Below are 21,126 nucleotides of genomic sequence, written 5' to 3' on the forward strand. Positions count from 1 at the left end.
AGACAAGAGGCATCAGGCTGCTGTGCCACTGCTGGAGACATCCACACCTCCGTGCAACATACGCGTGCCTGGGGAGATGTAAGAGGCAACGGAGGACCCATCGACACACGCTGGACTGGGGAACCCCACAGCTGTGGGGCAGCTGTGCAGGAGGGCGCGGGGCTCAGCGAGGCTCAGCAGGGGTTACAGTCAGTTGGTGCCCGGGTTGGCTGGGGCCCAGAGTCTGGGCCTGCGACTGGGGGAGGCCTCAGGGTGCGGGTGCCTGGGCGTATTTTTCCCCTGTCCACCTTCTCGTTTCCCTAGCTACAACTCTCAAGTAAACGTTCTCGGCGCTGCGCTAACTGCACCTGGCTCAAAGTGACCTTAAATCGGTTTGGTCCGGTAGCTTTAAGCTTCCTGGCGACTTACCAGCACCCTCGGGCAGGCCAGCCGCGACGGGAGCCGTCCGCCCAGCGCCGCTCCGGGGCCCGCCTGCCTCGCCGCTCCTCCCGGCCGCCTCCGCAGGGGCGAGCGCCCGCCCCGGCCGCGCCAGGGAGGAACCGGGGCCCTGAGGGCGACACACGGCAAACGGACGGTCAAACCCGCGCTCCCGGCAGACCCTGGGCCGCGCTGCCGGCGCCAGGCCCGAGCCCCCTCCCCAAACCTCGCCCCGCACCTCCGCCTCCACGCAGCGACGGCCCCCGCGGGCAGGAACCGCCCGACGCCCGCGGCCGCCCGAGGGGACGCGCTCACCTCACCGGGGCCCCCGCATCCCCGACTCCGGGCGGCCTCGGCCCTCACCGGCCGCCGTCCCAGCGAAAACTCCGTCCCTGCGCGCCGCCATGCTGCTCCCCGCCGCCGCGCATGCGCCGCCCTCCGCGCATGCGCCGATCGCGAACGGGGCGCGGCAGCGCCGGGGGCCCGGCTCTCGAGCACCGCGCATGCGCCGGCTCCACCCCGAGCGGGAGGGGAGGGGAGGGGCCAGGAGGGGAGTGGGAGGGACGGAGGGAAGGGGAGGGGGCGAGGGGGGGAGCGGGAGGGGGGCCAGGCGGGGAACGGCGCCCCCGAGTGTTCCCGGCGCGGGGCTGCAGCCCGCCGCCCCCGCCGCGGCCCCGCGGGGCTCGCGCTCAGCGGCGGGCGCCCCGGGGCTGCTCGGTCCGTGCCCGAGAGCCCGGCGGGGATCAGCGAGCGGGCTCCGGTGCTGCACCGGTGTGAGGGCACCGCGGAGCAGCGCCGAGGCGGCACTGCCCGTCCCCGCGACAACAGGAAGGAAGCACCAGTACGGAAAAGCACTCTGCGCTGCGGGTCTGTGAGCACGGGGAAGGGGCGAGGAGCACGGCCCCTTCGCTTACCCGTTACCCAAACACGGCGGAGTAGGGGCGAACACGGCGACCGGCACTGCGCGGGTGCGCGCCGGCTGGCTGCAGTATTCTCCGTACGCCGGCGAGGGCAGCGGCGGCTGCAGAACTGGCGTGTCGACACCGGAGGGCAGCAGGGAGCACAGGGAAACCAGTGCGCAGGCGGGCGCCTTACCGGTGCAGTACTGCGTTGTCGACGCATGAGGGCAGCAGGGAGCACGGCGGGATCACCGCGCATGCGCTCGCTCCCTGGCTGCAGTACTGCACGGTCGACACCCGAGGGCAGCAGGGAGCACGGCGGGATCACCGCGCATGCGCTCGCTCCCTGGCTGCAGTACTGCGTTGTCGACACCCGAGGGCAGCAGGGAGCACGGCGGGATCACCGCGCATGCGCTCGCTCCCTGGCTGCAGTACTGCGCTGTCGACACGCGAGGGCAGCAGGGAGCACGGCGGGATCACCGCGCATGCGCTCTCTCCCTGGCTGCAGTACTGCACTGTCGACACCCGAGGGCAGCAGGGAGCACGGCGGGATCACCGCGCATGCGCTCTCTCCCTCGCTGCAGTACTGGGGTGTCGACACCCGGGGGCAGCAGGGAGCACGGCGGGATCACCGCGCATGCGCTCGCTCCCTGGCTGCAGTACTGGGGTGTCGACACCCGGGGGCAGCAGGGAGCACGGCGGGATCACCGCGCATGCGCTCGCTCCCTGGCTGCAGTACTGCGTTGTCGACACCCGAGGGCAGCAGGGAGCACGGCGGGATCACCGCGCATGCGCTCGCTCCCTGGCTGCAGTACTGCGCTGTCGACACGCGAGGGCAGCAGGGAGCACGGCGGGATCACCGCGCATGCGCTCGCTCCCTGGCTGCAGTACTGGCGTGTCGCCACCCGAGGGCAGCAGGGAGCACGGCGGGATCATCGCGCATGCGCTCGCTCCCTGGGTGCAGTACTGCACTGTCGACACCCGAGGGCAGTGCTCATGCGTTTTTCCGCCCAGCTCTAGTACTGGTCTGTAATTAGGCTATGGCAGCGGTGCGGCGGCGCTGCGCAGGGGTGAGCCATCCTGCTGCAGCAGTGGAATTTCATCGCCCGAGGGCAGCTCTGCGCAGATCCGCACCAGTTCGCAGTCGTTCCTCGGCTGTCTGCAGTATTGGGGGTGTCACCACCCGAGGGCAGCAAGGAACTGGTCGGCCGCAGTGCGCATGCGTGCGGCCTGTGGCTGCTGTACCGGCTTGTCACCACCCGAGGGCAGCAGGGAGCTAGGTCCGCCAGTGCGCATGCGCGACCCCGCTGGCTGCAGTACGGGACTCCCCCACCCGAGGGCGGCAGGGAGCTAGTTCCGCCAGTGCGCATGCGCAACTACGCTTACTCCGCTGACTGCAGTACGAGGCGCCTCCACCCGAGCGCAGCAGTGAGCACCGCTGTGCGCGTGCGCGGCCCCGCTGGCGACATCATCTTCCGGCGACTGCAGCTCCTCACGCCCCCCGACCCATCCGATTGGGCCGCCCCGACCCTTTCGTACCCTGCCCGCTGGGCACCTCTCTCCTGCCGGAGGACCTCCCGAGTACCCGGTGTCCCGGCAGCGGTGCAGCACTGAGGGGTGTCGGCAGTGCCCAGCGCCCCGGCGAGCAGGCGGAGCAGGCCTCGGGCGGCGGGGCGCTCCGGGTGCCCGCAGTCAGGGCCCAGGGCAAGGGCCCCAGCCCGGCGGGCCTCGTCCTCGTCGGTTTAGGGCAAGCGCGCTTACAGCCGCTTCCGTCCGGTTAGGGAAAAGAGCCTCGTGCCAGCTCTGCTCCTGCCTCCTATCCAGAACCTCCCACTGCGGTGCTCTGCTGCTACCGCAAAAGTGATGGATACGCCGCTCTAAGAAATGCAACCCTCTTACTCAGGATTGATGGGAAGGACCCTTTATTTCACCCAAAGATTTAACCTTTCTTCTTCTGTCAGCATGCTGTTTCCCCAGTTACAGTACCCGTACAATGATCCTGGGGTCGCACTACTTGTGCACTGTACACAAACTGACCTTAAATCCTGTCCCGTCCAGTCCGTTTTAAGGCTCCGATACTCTCGCACCTCTTTTTCCGTAGTTCTGCCCACCACAGCATTAAGGTAACACCTTTTCTATATTCTCTGCAGGCAACTTGGCTAACACTTCTCTGACAACAACCACGTGTTATTGCAGGGGCATTGTGAAACCCCAGCTACCCCTGAGGAAAGGTACATTGTCTGTCTCTACATGTGAAAGCCAATCCGTAAATTGATTTTTCTTTAGTACGGGGACTGGCAAAGAAGTAGCTCTGTAACTGACAGCCACTTGTTATCATCTTGTCGCTTACTGACACCCTTGGGCACACGAGGTACATCGCAGCTCTCCTCCCTGGGACACCGCACAAAACTCCTGCTCGCGGGACAGCCTGCCTCCCCACGCCTCCAGGCCATCTGCCTCTACATGAGCGAAGGCAAACACGTACAAGCCTGCTTTGGAGAGAAACCTCAGCCCTAAAGCCAAGGTTTAAAAAAAAAAAAAACAAAAAAACAAAAAAAAACAACCAGGGAAAGTCAAATATGCATTCCAGGCAGATCCTACTCTGCGCACTCATGGTGCAGAGTGCTGCAAGGCCCCTGAACCTCCCCACCCTTTTTCCCCCAAACCCATGCCTTGAGGTGGGCAGGAGAAATCCAGGCACCCGCAGCCACCCCAGGGACACCCTCGCCTCTCTGGTTCTGCTGAGCCCTCGGCGCAAGGTGGTTCCGGCCCTTACCCGCCACGGGCAATGAGCGCTGCCGCCTACCAGGAGAAACGCATTGCAAGGCAAAGCCTCCAAAATCGTCAGCGGGCGTACGACCGCCCCCTGGGTTTCTTCTCCTCTTCCTCCGCTCTCGAGGGAAGCTCAATAGCTAGTCCGCTTCTTCCTGCCTTCGCATGTCTAGAGCACCGGCTTATCGACTGCTCTCAGCTGCCTCCTGCGACGCGACGTTAGTGCTAGAAGCACATCCACCGTGTTGCTCGGGTATTGGCTCAGAAAGGCGTTTGTTTACTAAAGGAAAGGAAAAGGCAAGAGTACTCCTGGGGCGAACACACGTATATGAACGCAAGCACCATATGAGGGAGGTCATATGCAATGGCAACACAATCTCTGCTTTACGCTCAGTTATGACAGTAAGGCAGTAAGCCAAACGAATACGAGTTTCAAACTTTCAAAGCAACGAACTTATAGAAACAACAGCAAAAAATCCAAACTGTGATGAGGATTTCCCCAGAGTTAGCCCAGAAATACTACAAACCATGATAAGGTATTTGCTTCCCCTCCAAAGGGTTGCAGCTGCATAAAGAGATACCGAGTTTGCCTTTAATCGCTGCTTTATTCAAAAAGGGGAGGGTGCGGACACACAAAGCCAGAAGGAAGGCTTCTCAGGGGAAAAAAAAGCCAGAAGCTTGTAAGCGGCACAAAAAAAGCTTTACAAAGGGGGTGGGGGGGTGCAAAAAGCCCAAAAGATAGAAGAGCTTAACAGAGTGAACTGGTGGTGCAAAATTGCAAAAGGAAGGATCGAGGGGTAGCAAAAAAAAAAAAAGGAAAAGGAAGGGATGTTGTGGGCTGGGCGAGGGAGAAGAAACAATTCAGGGTTCTGTGGGGACAAGATGGTGAAAGGGAGGACCTCAGGGGCAAAAAGAACCTCAGCGGAGGAACCTAAAGTCACAAAAAGCCAAACTCAGGCATCCGCAGAGCACAAATACTTGACAGGAGGGATCGGGGGAGAATGAAAGGCCAGAAGGTGGGCTCTGGGGTGCACAAAATCCAAAGAGAGGTACCTCTCTCAGCACTCATCACGGCAGCACTCCGGCCTCTCCCCGTGCTGAAGATAGGCTGTGCCAGGATTCGCCGTGTCCCCGCGATGCCATCCAGGGCCCATTTACCCACAGCTGGCTCCTTCCCCCCTCTGTCCACACCAAACCCTGACCTGCTTCGGGACAAGAAAGAGCAAAATAAGTGCCAAAACACTGCAAAATGGGTAAATTTGGGGGTAATGGGGAGGGCAGAAGACCATGGGGGACCCTAGGAACCCATCCAGAACGCGTAAGTATTGCTAATAATATTAAAAAGCTGCTTATACTCCTTGTTTTCTTCCCAGGGATTTTTTGCAAGCATATTCTAGATGAGATTTAAAAGGACAAAATTCCATCAAATTTGCAACCCCTGAACAAGCAATGACCTTACTCATTTAGCACTGTCAACCTCCTGCCTTTCTGTTTGTTACACAAAGTAAATAGTCAAAAGAGAGCTCCGTGACAGTCTGCGCAGTTTTGAAGATTAAACACAAGGGATGTTTGCACAGAGCGTCTCTACCACACTAAAGCATGAAAACATCAGCACTCTCATCATCTTTCGAGGTACTGCAGTCAGCAAGCTCAGAAGGCTCGTTCAGTTTCTAAAAATATCTGGACTTTTTGAGTAGCGATCGCAGCTTAAAGGCTCTTATTGTCAGAAAAATCTAGTGGCTTGATTACTACAGGTATTATTAGCGGAAGCACACAGCCTTTTAAAAAGGGCAGATACTGTCTTTTACGTTTCCAGTGAATCCTCAGAATTCTCATTGCTTTTCATTAGGAGTCACCTTCTTCCAACCAAGCCGCAAGAGCATTAAAAAGACCAAATACTTTGCTGTCAGGTCAGAACTTCTGCTTCCTGGGGCCTAAAGGGACACGCGATTGTCTGCTAAAACAGGTACTAAACCCCCCAAAAGAGAGAGGGGAAGTCGGACAGAGAGATGGGATGGTACAGGGGAAAAGAGGGATAAGGAGGCGGCAAATAGATGGATGAGGAGCTGAACAGAGGGATGGAAACAGAGAAGACTGGAGAGGTGGATGGAGGGCTGAAGGGGCAAAGAGAGGTACGAAGAGGCAGATAGACAGAGCAGTTGGGGGGGGTGGTGGAGGGATGGGGAGCCAGGCAGAGGGACAGCAGGCAGGTAGTGGGATCGGGAGAGAAAGAGGACGACGAAGAGCTGGACAGAGCGATAGGGAGCCAGTCAGAGGGATGGAGAAGCAGACAGAGGGAAGCAGGTATTGACAGAGGGACGGGAAGAGTACAAGAGGGATGAGGAGCTGGGCAGAGCAACGAGTAGCTAAACAAAGGGATGGGGTATCGGACAGAGCTACGGGGAAAGAAAGAGAAAGATGGAGAGCTGGACAGAGGGACGGGGAGCGGAACCGGATGGACCCAGGCAGCCCGCCCAGGACAGCCCTCGACCCGCTCCAGCCCCGCTCACCCGCCGAGCGCTCTGCGCACCGTTTTCCCCAAGTCTGCCTGTGTCCTTGTGCCTCCAGAGCGCCTGCGTCCGCGAGAGAGAGGGCGCACGCACGGGCCCACACCAGGGAGGAACCTTGCACTCCGTCACGCCCTTTTACTACTGCTTGTGCATCAGCCCCTTTCAGACCGTCACGTGCGCACGCTTAACCCCCCAAATTCTCTCAGCCCTTAACAACTTCCATACTCACGGCACCTAGCTTTTCCACGCTCTTCCCCGTCTTGTTTGAAAACCCTCCCAGAGCTCTTCTGTACTTACGTGCTTCCTTAAAACAGCATCACCGAAATCAACAAAACGGGTCGAGCGGCTCCTCCTCAGGTTGCTGGCCCTCGGAACACTATTCTGCAAATGAATCAAACCACCAAGGTCACCGGGAGGTTCCTGTTTTGGAGCTTCCTCTCCCCCCTCCCCCCCCCCAAGCTTTCATTACGGTTCCCTAACCTGGGCAAACGCAGGTCCTCCCTTAAGCACTGCAACAGTTTTTATTCTGGGGTCCCAAGTTCCCGTTATTACTTGCTGCTAGGCAGCAAAGCAAGGCGAGGACAGGTCGGGTTACAGGTTACCCATCTAGCCATCCTAAATTCTCATTTTAGGCCTCGCCGGTTACTCCGGGTAAACAGACCAAAATAAAGCTCCAGACAGGCAGGTGAGGCTTCACACAGACCTCGTGGGCCTGCTAGCGCCAGCGATGCCATAGCGACTGGGCTACCAGGCGCTACTCCCCCCTCTCCTTTGCTGGTCCACGAAGCGTGGCTTGCTACTCACGGGTCCGGTAAGGACGCTGCCAACCTTCCTACGGCCGAAGGCTCCTCTTCGGGACCGGGCAGAGAACCTTTCCGCTGGCATTTGGATTCTCCTGGCCGCTCCTGACACGCGATAACTGACAGAGGTCTGAGGGCAGCAGCCCGTAGTTCTTCACGGCAGCATATAGTCCTTCCCCAATGTTCCGAATGCCTAGGATTAAGGCAACGTATAAACACAAAAATACTACCGCTATGGGGTGGGTGTAAAGCCAAGCTACAATTCCTGCAGCCAACAAAAACCTCTCCGTGTCTGACAGAACGAGCCACGCGCATCAGCGCCTACGGCTCAAGGCCAGCAACCCCTCCCAGGCGACGCTCTTCTGGCAGCCTGCGTGTCTGAACTCCTCCGTCTCACCTAAGAGTCTCGTCTGGCACAGGATAACTTTGTCAGCCAGCGCTCGTTGCTGGGGGCATGGTAAAAATCCATTGCCCTACCAAAGCATAAAGCAAAGCAAAAAAGCCGAAAGCTCCGCATAAAATCATAAGAAACCAAACTTCTTTATAGGCACAAAAAAGCAGAGCTAAGACACACGCAAGCAAGGTCAACGATAGCACGGAAGCCACAAACACCGCTTCCTCCCAGCCCCCGTTCTGGATGCCATGACAACCTTCGGGTTGCTGTGAAAGGGAAGTTGGACTAAGCAGCCGCTAGAGATTAATCTTTCAGAAGCCTTCTGTGTCCGCGTTTTTGGCACAACCGCGCTCTGCCCCTCATTCAATTCAGACACGCAGAAGAAGATCCGTCCTCGAAACACCTGCACAGCAACCCCCCCACCTCGTTACACTCAGTGCCCGCTGTGCCACTTGGATAGAGGATGCTCCGCTGTCTACTCGTTTCCCTGGCATTAGCTATTTCAGAGGGAATTGAGCCGATCGGTCTGCATCTGTGCCATCAGAGGTAAGAAATCTCAAAGACAGCCACAGCCCAGATTGCCACTAAGCAGTCCTTCTCGCAGCCAGAGAATTTCTGTTCGGGCCTCAAAGGGGATGGATGTAAGGATGCTGCTGCCAGCACCTGCTTTCCCTTACCACTGTTTTCTAATGGTGTTGCTCCCACGGAAGCAGCAGACGTGGAAAGCACTTCTGAGAAAGGCTTGCCTTTCTCGTCCTGGCAACTTGAGGGCAGGAGATTTTACAGCCACTTCTCTCAGTTTAGTGAAAGCGGCGTCACGTTCCTTGCTCCGGCTCCATTCCCGACTCCCTCCAGGAGCTTCTGCCACGGCCTGCTGATACCCGCAAAGCTATGTTAACACCGCTGGAGGAAATTAAATCCTCCCAAAAATCGCTCCCAGTCAGAACTGATGAAAAGGACCCTTAATTCCACGAGGCTTTAGCCTTTCTCCTATCTCCCTGCTTCCTCTTTCCCCACATACCATGGCCACGTCATTAACCGGGGGTTGCACTAACCGAGTCTTCCTGAAATTGCTCTCTTAATTTTACAGTTCAGACACCTCTCTCTCTGTCTCTCTCTCTTCCTCTTCGGTAACTTTGGTTACACTGGACTATCGTCAAGGCGACAGACGACCTCCTCGGGGAGGGAAATTGGGCAGGGAGCTGGAAAAAGTGCCTAGGGAAGCTGAGGAAGGGGACTTCCGGGAACCAGAAGTGGAGGGGACAAACCCGAAGTGACCGGCAAAGCAGCGAGGGAGGAGCGAAAAGGCGCCAGAGGACCTCCTCGGGGAGGGAAATTGGGCAGGGAGCTGAAAAAAGGGGCTAGGGAGGCTGAGGAAGGGGACTTCCGGGAACCGGAAGTGGAGGGGACAAACCCGAAGTGACCGGCAAAGCAGCGAGGGAGGAGCGAAAAGGCGCCAGAGGAGCACCTCGGGGAGGGAAATTGGGCAGGGAGCTGAAAAAAGGGGCTAGGAAGGCTGAGGAAGGGGACTTGGCGGAACCGGAAGTGACCAGAAAAGCACCTAGGTATTACTCAATCACCGACAGATGATCCAGGCCGTGATGGAAATTCACCAGTGACCCTTAGAAGAGGGATTTAGATAGTTCCTAAGGGAGCTGCTGGACCGAAAGAAGGCTCTGGGACGCTACAAAGGCCTCAGAAGGCATTCAGATGGTACTAGAGGTTTCCTAAGGCCTCTACACACCCAAGAGAGCCTTCTGAGAGGTTTGGAGCAGTCTTAGGGGGACTAGACTTCAAATAGATGCCTCCAAGGCAAATGAAGGCTTTGGAAGCAGATTTGAGTTAACTAGATTGGAAAATGGAAGAGTCCTTAGAAGATTAGAAGGCATACATTGGGTTCTAGGAGGACGTGTCTAGTTCACATCAAGGCCTCACGGAAGGGACTTTAGGGAGCCAAAAGGCCAAAGGAGGCGTTCTGTGGGGGTTAGAGGGCAAATGTTGGGGGGGAGGGGTGGGGGTGGTTCCTGAGGGAAGAGACAGCATGCAGTCGGCACTGGGCACGCCAAAATGGAAAAGGATGGGGCGGGGGGGGGTCTGATGCGACTCAGTTGCAAACAGAGCCGTGGAGCACAACAGGAGAACACAGGGTTCTGGGATGCCTTGAAAAACAAACCCCAGAGTTTCTGAAGGGAGTAGAGGGTAATTGAGAGGGTGTGAGGCACACTGAAAGGAAACAGAGGACTCGAGTATGCACTAAGAGGCAAATGAGGAGGACAGAAAGGGATCTGAGAGAAACTGCATCTTAGGCCTCTAAAGCACCTGTTTCTCAGCCACAGGTACTTTTATGTCCTGTTGCCAATTCTCCCTCCTGTTTGTCCTATACCAGGCAGCTGAGACACCCTGGCCTAGTTCTTAGCCGCACACCCCTTTTGATCTGGCCAGCAGCTCTGACAGAGCAGAAGGCAGCAAGAAGGGTGGATGTGAACAGAGTAGGCCTGGGCACCGAGCAACACAGAAGCAGCAGTAAGGCATCCAAGAGATCCCATGGTCATAAAGAAAAAAACATATAGGTCCTTAGAGGCAACTGGGTATTCTCTGCACCTGTGCCCAGGGCTCCTGGAGGCTCTTTCCACCCAGTTAAGGGCACCTGAACGCAGTGACCTTGGGAGGCAGTGACACCATGTCCCTGGGGCTGCTGTGGGGTGCCTGTGGCTGTTCCAGGGTCTCGCAGGGTCCTTGGACAGCAACAGTGCTGGTTGCATTTCCTTGAAGACTTCCCCTTGTGCTGCATAACAGGACAGCTCTGCACCATCCCATCCCAGCACTGCTCATATCTGCTCATATCACATCCTCATAGCTGCTGCCTACCTGGCCCCCAATCCTGAGCAAAGCTACAACTGCCAGGAGCCCCCACAGCCCCTCACACTCTCCCTGCCCTCCCCAAGGCCAACAGGGACAGCCCCAGCCCCTGGAGACAACCCTGCCTCATCACATCAGAGTGGAAAAACATTTTCTGTCCTGTACCAGGGAAAGCCAGGGAAATTCCACCGGCCTCAATGACCTTTGGGGACTCTTGCGTGAGCAGCACATGTCCAGTAAGGAACAGACACACCGGGCCACTGCTGCAGGGCTGAGGCACAGGCACCTGGATCTACAGCTCCTGGCCTGGCAGCCTGGCCAGCTGACAGAGAACTGCACCTCCTGACACCTCAAGAGGCACAACACGGTGTCCCAGAAGCCCAGCACAGGAAGTCTACACCCTACAGACTAAAATGGCTGTCTGGTAGCCCAGTGATGGAAGACTACTGCTCCTGGCATGCCGCACAAAGCATCATGGCTGCCCGGAAGCCTGAACCTCCCAGCATGCCGTGCAAAATATCATGGCCAACCAGAAACCCAGTGGCAGAAGACTAACGCACCCAGCATGCCGCAGGCCTCAGCGCTCAGTGATGTTTGACCCTGTGGTGATGCCCCCCTGCCCCAGACCCGGAATCCGCTGTGGAGCCTGGAGCGTGGCCCCACAATCTCCAACACTAGCCCGAGCCCCCCCCACCCCCCCCCGGCCCCCAGCACCGCCATGACCGGCCCCGGGTCAGCTGCGACACTGCCCCTGCCCCCACTGCAACCCTCCCCAGCGTTTCCTTGGGATCCCTCTCCCCTCCCCGACACGGTCCCGATCTGATGCAGGATCCCTCGCACTACTCCAACCGTGCAATAAACCACCCCCCCCCCGCCGGTCCCAACACACCCCTGTCCTCCCTCCCTCGCACCACTACAGCCCCGACGCACCCCTTCCCTCCCCCCCCGCCCCATCACAGCCCTGGCGCACCCCCTTCCTTACCACTCCCCATGGCCCTGGTGCACCGCCATCCCTGGCGCAGTTCCCCCCCCCGGCCCGAGATGCTCCCGTCCGCCAGGAAGCGTGGACCCTCCCGGCCCCGCTCACCTCCCGCGCGGTACAGCCACAGCGCGCCGGTCCCACTGCGCCCTGTCAGGCACCTCACGATCACCAATCGCCTCGCGTGCCTGTCACGTGATCGTCAAGTGCATGTCACGGATCTTCACATGCCTGTGGCGTGATCAGCACGTGCCTGTCACGGGGTCGGCACGGCATCAGCGCGTGCCTGTCACGTGCGCGTCACGTGACTGTCAACGTTAAACCAGGGCGCGCGAGCACGTTATGGGTGCAGTAACGCTGCGTTGACACGCGGGGGCAGCAGAGAGCAGGGCAGCTCCGTGCGCATGCGCGCGCCGCCTCCGCCCTGTGCAGTGCCGATGTTTCGACAGCAGGGGCAGTGGAGAGCACGGTGCAAACTGCGCGTGCGCGCCCTCGCCTTAGGCGGTGTTGCGCTTTCGAGAGCCGGGGGCAGCTCGGAGCAGTCGGCCCGCCTCACCGCGAGGGGGGGGCAGCAGCGCTGGATCCGGGGAGCGGGGGGGGTGCGGGGAGAGGAGCGTCAGGGAGGGACACGGCCCCTGCTCGGCGCCGGACATCCCCGCTCGCTCGGCCCCAGCGTCCCGACGGCACCGCCGCGGCAGGCTCGGCTCGGCCCGGCCCCGCCCCCGCACGGGGAGACCAGGCTCTGATTGGCTGAGCGGGGAAGGGGCGTGGCCCCTCACCCTCCCTCAGGGCGCGGGGCGGGGGCCGAGCCCCCCGATCCTGCTGCTCGTTTTCCGCCGCCGCCGGATATCTCAGGGCAGGTTTAGGGGTATTTGGGGACACGGTTTGGAGGTGTTTGGGGGCCCTGCAGCAGTTTTGAGGGGCGTCAGCAGGCCCGTTGGTGCAGCAGTCAGTGCAGGGTGCGCGGCCGTCAGAGGGCGCTTTGGGGAAGGGCTTGGCGTGTGCAGAGGCTGGTGAGAGCCCCTCTAGTTCGGTGTGAGGCCTGTGGGAGCAACGATCAGGTCCAGCAGTGCTGGACGGAGCAGCCTGCAGGACCATCTGACAGGGCCTTGCTGTTTACTGTAATTGAATCTGAAAATATCAGTGTTAACTGAAAAATAAAGTGCAGTCATAGGCTGGCTTGTGCTGGTCTTACTGGGGCAGTGCTGGGCGGGATCTTCTGGGTGTGCTATAGGGCGGTGTTTGGGGGGGGGGGGGAACCCTAGTGGTATCTGTGGCTGTGCCAAGTCCCTGAGGCGTCTGCACCTCCACCAGCAGTGTCAGGGCATCTGTCCCACTCCCCCACAGCACGAGACATAGGGTGTACCGCCATCCCAGCCAGCACTAGGAGTACTGATACTGTTCAGGCAGGACTTATAAGGTCCTGTGGCTTTAGGGGTTACTGATGGTGATGGGCAGGGTTAAGGAACACGGGGATTGTTGGAGGCTGCTTGGGAGGGGCAGATTTGTACCCAGGGATCAGGGTGGGGGGATTCCATCCCAGTGGGGTGCTGGTGCCTGGGGTAGCGGCTGTGGGTCTCCATGTGGGGGACCCCAGAGGGGAAGGAAGCCTCAGAGACCTTGTCAGGGATGAGGAGCTTATACCCATATTCCTTCGAAACCTCTTCTGTTTCCCTTCTGTGCACGTTTGCCACATAGAGGCAGATGGAGGCCGCAGGGATGGCAGAGGGGTCCTGCTGGCAGGCAGCTCACGCACGCGCACTGCTGCCCTCGCTCCTTGCTGCTGGCAGCCGGCGCTCTTGCTTGCTGCTTGCTGCTCAGCCTCCAGCTTCCCGGAAACGGGCAGTCCAGCCACCATGGCTGCTGCCCCCTCCAGTGCTCACAGGACAGCAACTTGGCCTTGCTGTGATCGTCAGCGCTCCCCCCCTGCCACGGGGACAGCTGCCCCCGTCATGCTTCCTGGAGCGGAAGCGGAGCCTGCTTTGTGGCTTTTGCCACCAGGTCACCGCTGCCCCCTGCAGTCACAGTTCAAACAAACAGCAGCACGCACCCGTGGGGACAAATGACCTTTTTATTTTGATGCGCGTTACAAAGGCAAGTTTTACCAGCAAAGAAAGAAGACGTGCCTTCTCTTTCTAGCTACTCCCATGGTAAATACAATGGTGTAGGGGAGTAAGCAAAGCTAAACCGCCAATAAATTACAAAATACATATATTCAGTGCTGAGACTGCGTATTTCATCAGAGCTTTTCTTTAAAAAAAAAAAAACCTCCACAGTTTCATACTGTTACTCAGCTAAAATGAGCAGACTCTTTCCCTTTTTTTTTTTTTTTAAATGATTATTTTCAAACAACCAATTTGGTTTCTTCTTTTAATTTTTGCCAAAAAACTGTTTTTTGATAGGTGTAAGCAATAAGGCAATTCTTGTAAAGCAACTGGTAAGAATGCTTTCCCCAAGGGCACTACACTCGATTAGTAGAAGACCACTACTAACACCTCATTACCTCATCCCACCTCACTTGGTTTATGGTTTAAAGGGTTTTGGCAGACACCGCAAAGTATGCTTTTTTATTATTATTATTGTTATTTCCCTTAAAGGGGAGGGGATTAATCTCTGTGGCTTGAGAGCTTGCAGAGTATAGCTATATTTCCCTAGTGATCATTCCATAATGTTCTACCATGATTTTCATCATCCTCAATACAAAGACGTTAAAGTTAAATCCTTCTATTATATATTTCAAATTCAGAGGCAGCTAAAAATCTATGCAAGACCTATTCCTATTTCTCGCCTCTTCTTCAGATACCAGTGGAAAAGAAATCCAATTCTAAGGTTTCTATCTTTCAGATGATAATCTACACTATAAATTATCTTTCCTGGTTTTGGTATGTAAGAAGTGGAACTTCTGGTATTGGGAATAACATGCATCAATATTCAAATATTTTTAAATAAATCTTAGACATTGCCAGGTTGAAATATGTATTTGCCTCTTAAAGGATTACAAAAAAGTTATCCTCAGACATGTGGCATTTCAAATACTGAGTGGCATTCATTAGAAAAAGATCCAAACTGGCATAACTAATTCAGTGCAGATCAGAGATAAGGCAGCACTAAACCCAGCTATCTGAAAGAATAGTGCAAGTGACCTAGGAATAACTTAAAACTTGCATTTCAGAGAGATCTTTTGCTCTCCCCCCCCCCTTAAGATCTTAAATGTGGGGGGAGGAAAAGAATATGTTTCTGGAGCAAACATCTTTAGCCTAAAACCAATTTTAAGGCCAGATTTCTTTTTTTTTCTTTTCTTTTTTTTTTTTTTTTTTTTTAAGAGTCTCTTTGCATTTCCGTTGGATATAGCAGAACAGCCAGCACCTCACCAAAAGGGAACACAAACAACCTAAGTAGTTAAAAAAAAAAAAAAAAAAAGGGGGGGGGGGACTTAGGTATAGCTGGAAAAATGAAACTTTTTAACAGTTGACCTATATAAGACAGTCGTCTTCCTTTGACAAGTCTGCAGGTAGAGCCTAGCATTTATTGCATCACGTACAGATATATGGGGCATTGCTCTAAATTGGAAAAAAGGCTATTTTTATATTTCAAATGCTGTGCAAGCAACACTGAAAATTAACATCTCAGATTTTTTTTTTTTTTTAATTTCCCTACTATTCTCCAAAAGGCTCCCCCCCATCCTTAAGCACTAGTAAATACATTCCACAGTCCCTCTTATTTAAGGGGCCACCTGTAAATTATTACAGTGTCATTAAGAGAAACAAAATAAGATAATATGAGCCACTAAAGCTGTTCCATCTGGCTATAGTATGTATTCATGAATCATTCAGCAACCATTCTTGACACTTAACAACCCTCAGTCTCTAATGGATCTATCTCAGCAGTTGGCTGCCACCGCCACCACAAGCTCATGTACAAATGGGTAACCTGGACCTTGACCATTTTTTATTTCATTCCTTGCTGTTAGAGAATAACCAGAAGCTGAATACAATCTGTAACCTTTTTTGCTTTCAGAAAGAGGCACACTGATTGCTGTGTAGTGCCAGCTTTCTCTTCATACAAGCAACAAGAATTCAAGCTGTACAAAGCACACGCTTAGGCAAATAAAGCACCCAATTGCCCTATGTATAGTCTAATATTAGTTTAATCCCCAGTGCCCTGTAAAAATACATTCTAAATTAACCTCCTCTCAAGGGACCTTCAAAGTAGAAGACAAAGATCATAGAGATACAAGAAACCAACTCCCTGCAGACTCAGTCAGGGCTGTCAATTCACTGAGGTTCTTAGTCCTCCTTCACGATACATTTGATATACTCTAGCAAGGCATGGGCATATATTGATACACATAGCTATAGCCTTTCAAGATAATGTCCTTGATTCTGACAGCTAGAGGAGACATTAAAAGATGTGCAGGTATTTCTTTTATCTCCCCTTTCACAGACTTGCTAGCAGAGGTCAGTTATTTCCCGTAAAATTTCTTATTCAGAAGGAAAATCAGAAGGTTGACATTTACTTTTGCTCTGTCAAACAACTTCATGACTGCAACGCCTTCATACTGCAGCTGCAAAAGATCCTACCAAAGAGAATACGTTTATCAGTGAGGAATCCTCCAGAACTAATAGAGAATCTATAAGACCCTCGATACAGTGGGGTTTTTGAGGAATATCTCTCATGAAGTATATAGCCTAAGCTAGGAAAATGAGTGACTTAAAGATCCACTGACACTGCATACAAAATAAAGTTGCTCTAAGACAAAGGATCTTCATTTTTTAATCTGTTTATAAAAACATTTAATTGAAAACTGTGAAAGAGGGTAGAAATAAAAAGTAGTTCTAAGAAAGCCAAATTTCAAATCTAAACATCTCCAGGCTTTTCATTTCCACAATTGCCATAAGGCTGCCATAACTTTTAGAAGGGGTTGCCTCTATATGCCTAACTATATTATGTTTGCATGAAACGTTATATTCCACAGCATGACTTTCTAAAAAGCTGAGCAGCCGCAGGCCTTAGTGAGGTGGTTTAGGGCACTGCAGTCTAGGAGAGAGAAAGAAATAGCATCTCCACTAGCACTAGATACACAATGTTGAGTCAAATCTCCTCAGTACAGGCAGTATTTCTAGTTACCCCTTGCTCTTGTCAGTGATGCATCAGACAGAGAGCAAAAAGACTCTCCGTGCACTGATCGGTCTCATTAGAGAACTTCTTTCAGCAACCCCACTCTCGAACTCTACATACTGGGGCAGGTGTTCAGCTAGTGTTACTGGAGGGAGAAAATCCCTGCGTTCCAAAATCTGAATCTGACTCCTGCAGCTGTCCAGTCTGAGTGACGCTGGAATAAGTAATTATAAAACTACTTCTCCTATAAAAACGTTGACAATGACGATGCAATTTTTTTTTTTTTTTTTTTTTTTACTGATGCCATTGTTAATACTATACTTGGATTACTGAGGGCAGTTCCTTCATTCTCAGAACATCTGCGTTTTCTGCAAAGCAGTGCTACAAAGGAGGAGTGGCATAGCAACATGTATGTACGAGGAGTGAATGACGTGGGGTAACCAAATGAACTCAGAAGTTAATAAGCAGCTCCAAGAGAGCAGAACTGAAATGAACTGGAAGAGTCCTCTCAGCACATATGTGGCATGTGCACAGCAGCTGTACCTCCCAGCAGCCAATCAGGGAACACGTTAAGGAGATGCGATGTGGACTTACCATGACGCACAGTGCTCTTGCACATAATCTATTTCAAGACCCCTGAGGCATTAGAGATCAAGAAAACAAACGATGCCCAGGGACCAAGTTTTGGGGGACACACAGAACTGGAAGAATTGGACAGAGAGGCCAGGCGTAACACTACCAGCGTAGGAGGCAGAATGGAGACAGTTTGGGAAAAGTTAGGTTTGTGTGCCTGTTCCAGTAGCCTGGAATAACTAAAAGCTAAGGACTCCCAAGAACTGGACAGCTAAAGAAACCAGTTAAGTGCAGGGAGGCAGAAAAAATACCAATGAGCAATGAGTGGCTGAAGCCAACACGCCCAAGCCCAGCTGACTGCTGCAGCAGACTCCTGACCTCCTCGCTGTAATGGAAAGTTGTGAGGTGCAGGGGTGCATGCATGTGTGTAACGAGGAACACAGATCGATATCAGGAAACAAACAAATTAGTCTGAATCCCCCACTTGCATTACATCTGTTTTGCCTGCAAAACAGTTGTTTTCAAGCACATTTTTCACACTGCTCAGGCAGAAAATGTGATTAATATTTAAATAAAGAGTCTGGCAAGCAGAAAAGGTATTTGCTGGCCACGTACAGCCCACAGAACTTGTATACCATACATTTTCAATGTTAACTAGGGCAGTTCTTACCTGGTAATGTAACATAAAGGTTTCCATCTGTACTCCCATGAATTTTGCTTTTACCTCAAAATCTCCTACTTCCTCTGTTGGACTGATTTCAAATATCACGTTTTTAAACCTAGGAAATTTGAAAAATGAAAACCATAGTTCATTACCGAACACTCAATTCCTAATGAAACAAGTAGGCAATGCACCAGATGAAATCAGAAGATAAATTTCCAAGAATCCCATTCTTAACTCTAATTCTCTATCCCTATTTAGAATGAGACCATAAAACCCACCCAGACTCAGCAGAACAATGAATGGAAACGTAATACATTCTATGTCTACCAGAGCACATCTTTATGAAAGCAGTAATATCCTGTAATAGGAAACAGGACACTTTAGCACATGCATATTAACACCCCATTTAGTGCACTAGGCACAAAATGGCATTCAGGGCTGGAAAAAGCAGGTAGTTTCTAAACATTCCACAAAAGACACGCCAAATTCTCCAGGCTAACAAAATGCAGTTGGACAAACCCAAGCTAACAATAAGTTGATTTTTCAACAGTGAGAGTTCTAACTACTGGAGCAATTCACTTGAGGAGGTGCTCTTCCCTGACTGGGGCGGGGGGGAGGGAGATCTTTAAATCCTGCCAAACCTCTCCTCTCAGAGATCACTATGTGAGATTTCCTGGGCCTTGCTACACAGGGATGCCAGCCTAGATAACCAAAACAAATTTTTCAGCTTCGATAGCTAAGGCTACAAACAACACTGAATTTCAAGAGCTCAACCATAAGACAATCTCTCATGATCTCAGACAAATCTCTCAAGATCAACAGAACACAAACACTCACTGCAGCCCCACAAAGGGATTATGTTCCTCAAGTCTGAGCAAGTTACAAGTAAGAGACAAAAGAATTCAGCATACCTGTCGCCATCTTCCCCCAGGAAGGTTACTTACCTCTTAAGATTAGAGTTTTAAAGAGAAACTCACTGGTTAACTTGCAGGTCCTCAATCTCTAATAGCACTCCCTTCTCATGAAGTCGAGCTGCTGTATATTTTAGAGAAATCTTTTTACTATTTTTGCCTTTCATCTCCCGAGGTTTCTTAGAGACCCTGCGAAAAAACAGATGACCAAGTCAATGAGTAGAGAAATCCAGTTTGGGTGAGTGGCTAGAACCAGTATAGCTAATAAACTGTGACTAACACAGCTGATAAAGACACGGCTTCTGCCCCAAATAACAGTTTACACGTTAAAAAATGAGAACAAGGGTATGTAACCCACCTAACGTATCAAATCTTTAATTTCCTACTACTTCCCCAAAACTCTTATGGAATAGGAGGGGGAAAAAAAAAAAGGTATGGTACTTTATAGGAAGCAGTCTCATTTATCATTAGGCAGAAGTGAAGGTTCTTACGGTTAATAAGGCATTTCATTAGTATTCTGAAAATGAACCGGTAAGATCAACTTCTACGCAAACAGAAATTAAAAAGTAAGTGTAGCCAATTAATGAGATGATCCAAAATTACACACATTGGATACATTTATGCATGACCTGTGACCCTGACAGGTTTATACTGTTTATAATCTCTCTTCCTCTTCAGTCTCAGTGTTCAAACCGCATGTCCAAGGGGCAAACCATTATGGTTGCTCTCCTTGCCCCATTAGACTAATCGCTCCCTCACTGTCCATCCTTAACTGCTGCGCTAGGGTCCAACTTCCTCCCTGTCTATTTGAGAAAACACAAAAAGAGTTGTCTTCCACTGAAATAACCAACTCCTTTCAGGACAAGAGAGAGGCTAAATCTTACTGCTTGTAAGTAATCAAAATACAGAAGTTAAAAGCTAGATTATCTTCATTCTCTGTTTCTAGAAGGAATGACAGGACAGATTGAGCAGCAGACGCATTACCTGGGCACCTCATTTTATTTCCTCTGCCTGTACACTCCCCTCTCCCAAAGGGACCAAAATTATTTAAATATATATCTTTTTGACCCCATTCAGGGCACCACCCTCCACCCAGTATTTTCCCACCACTGTTAAGATCCTCCCCTAGGACCATTAGTTTGGCAAAGAGCTTGAACCACAACCGCTGAGCACACGGCAGTCCCATTCTTCTTAGCAATGACATACACGTTCCTTCTTTAAGGAGCGCTTCTAGAGCCACAGTTCCAAGGTTCCAAGATACTTACTTGCCCTTGCTTGCCAGGTTATCCAAGCAGGTTTTGATGTAGCTTTTGTAATAATCCACTTGCTCCCCATAAAAGGTAGCTTTGGAGTTCAAAGCACTGTAAGTCTGCTGCAGCTTCACCAGCTCTGCCTTTCTTCTCTGACGATATCTACGCTGATTTCGGATATCCTACAGCACAGCACGAGACACGCACAAAGTCTTAGCAGCCACTGCTGGATGCTTTCTGGCAGCTCAAGCCCAGCGCATTGAGATAGACTATTTGAAACATACTGTTTTGATTTGGCTTAGACGTGTTTTAGGCTACAAGCTGTAGCTGTTCCCCAGTCACGCTTGCCCCAGTTTAAGCGTCACCACCTCTTCTCTGTTCACCCGTTCACTGTTTATGGAACTAACCAACCCTCCACAGCAGTTCCTTTGAATGTATTTTTGCTTTCTCAAACTTAGATGCCGTCACAGTTGCAATGACTAGAGTGGGCATTGACAGTAGGGGAGTCTAAGCACTGCATCAATTTCTACTTTCTCTGGGTAGAAAGGAAGTCCTACAAATCAAAAACTATAATCACACCAGCGCACGAGATTTCCTCATCTTTCTTTGTTAGTCTGCCATTTTTGAGCATATGTTACGTGAATAACTGAACAAAAAAAGTGTCACATGGTCAACTTCCTTTTTCACTTCTGATGCTTATTAACTACTTGGTCAATTCCAGTTCAACTTCTAAAGGGGATGATTTATTTACTTTATGTACATAATATTTCTCATACATTGCTTTGGTAAGTTTGTGATATAAAATACAACATCACCATAGTAATGTGCAACAGTATGAGACCAATTTTGAAAGATTTTTTGTCTCCCACTGTATATTTTAGGAATTCTTGGATGGGTATGTTTAAAAATATTGGTTTGGATTTCTTTAAGTTATTTGCAAGGTTTTCTTGTATGAATACGTTTGCAGAGGCACTATTTAA

General features: G+C 52.4%; 1 protein-coding gene and 1 long non-coding RNA gene across 9 annotated transcripts in view; both read right to left on the reverse strand.

Annotated features, from left to right (window-relative positions):
- Nucleotides 1–3,215: 3,215 nt before the first annotated feature.
- On the reverse strand, nucleotides 3,216–12,804 carry LOC138068936 (uncharacterized). Of its 8 annotated transcripts, none has more exons than XR_011143802.1 (6): nucleotides 11,739–12,804; nucleotides 8,470–8,663; nucleotides 7,403–7,591; nucleotides 6,896–6,979; nucleotides 5,142–5,293; nucleotides 3,216–4,368 (listed from the first exon to the last, which is right to left on the reverse strand). It is a non-coding gene; the product is annotated as an uncharacterized lncRNA (long non-coding RNA). The 8 variants fall into 8 exon arrangements; XR_011143799.1 differs by having other exon boundaries at nucleotides 8,470–8,666; XR_011143801.1 differs by lacking the exon at nucleotides 11,739–12,804 and adding an exon at nucleotides 11,634–11,716 and having other exon boundaries at nucleotides 8,470–8,666.
- An 879-nt stretch (nucleotides 12,805–13,683) lies between these two features.
- The window catches only part of IQGAP1 (IQ motif containing GTPase activating protein 1), a 74,357-nt gene continuing 66,914 nt past the window's right edge, over nucleotides 13,684–21,126 (reverse strand). The window contains exons 35-38 of the mRNA XM_068958886.1: nucleotides 20,162–20,328; nucleotides 18,963–19,085; nucleotides 17,992–18,100; nucleotides 13,684–16,206 (exon numbers count right to left, since the gene is read on the reverse strand). Of these exons, the coding sequence (XP_068814987.1) occupies nucleotides 16,093–16,206; nucleotides 17,992–18,100; nucleotides 18,963–19,085; nucleotides 20,162–20,328 (513 nt within the window). The 3' untranslated portion in view covers nucleotides 13,684–16,092. The remainder of the gene's footprint in view (nucleotides 16,207–17,991; nucleotides 18,101–18,962; nucleotides 19,086–20,161; nucleotides 20,329–21,126) is intronic.

Source organism: Struthio camelus, chromosome 12, assembly GCF_040807025.1.
Source record: "Struthio camelus isolate bStrCam1 chromosome 12, bStrCam1.hap1, whole genome shotgun sequence".
Lineage (NCBI taxonomy): Eukaryota > Metazoa > Chordata > Aves > Struthioniformes > Struthionidae > Struthio > Struthio camelus.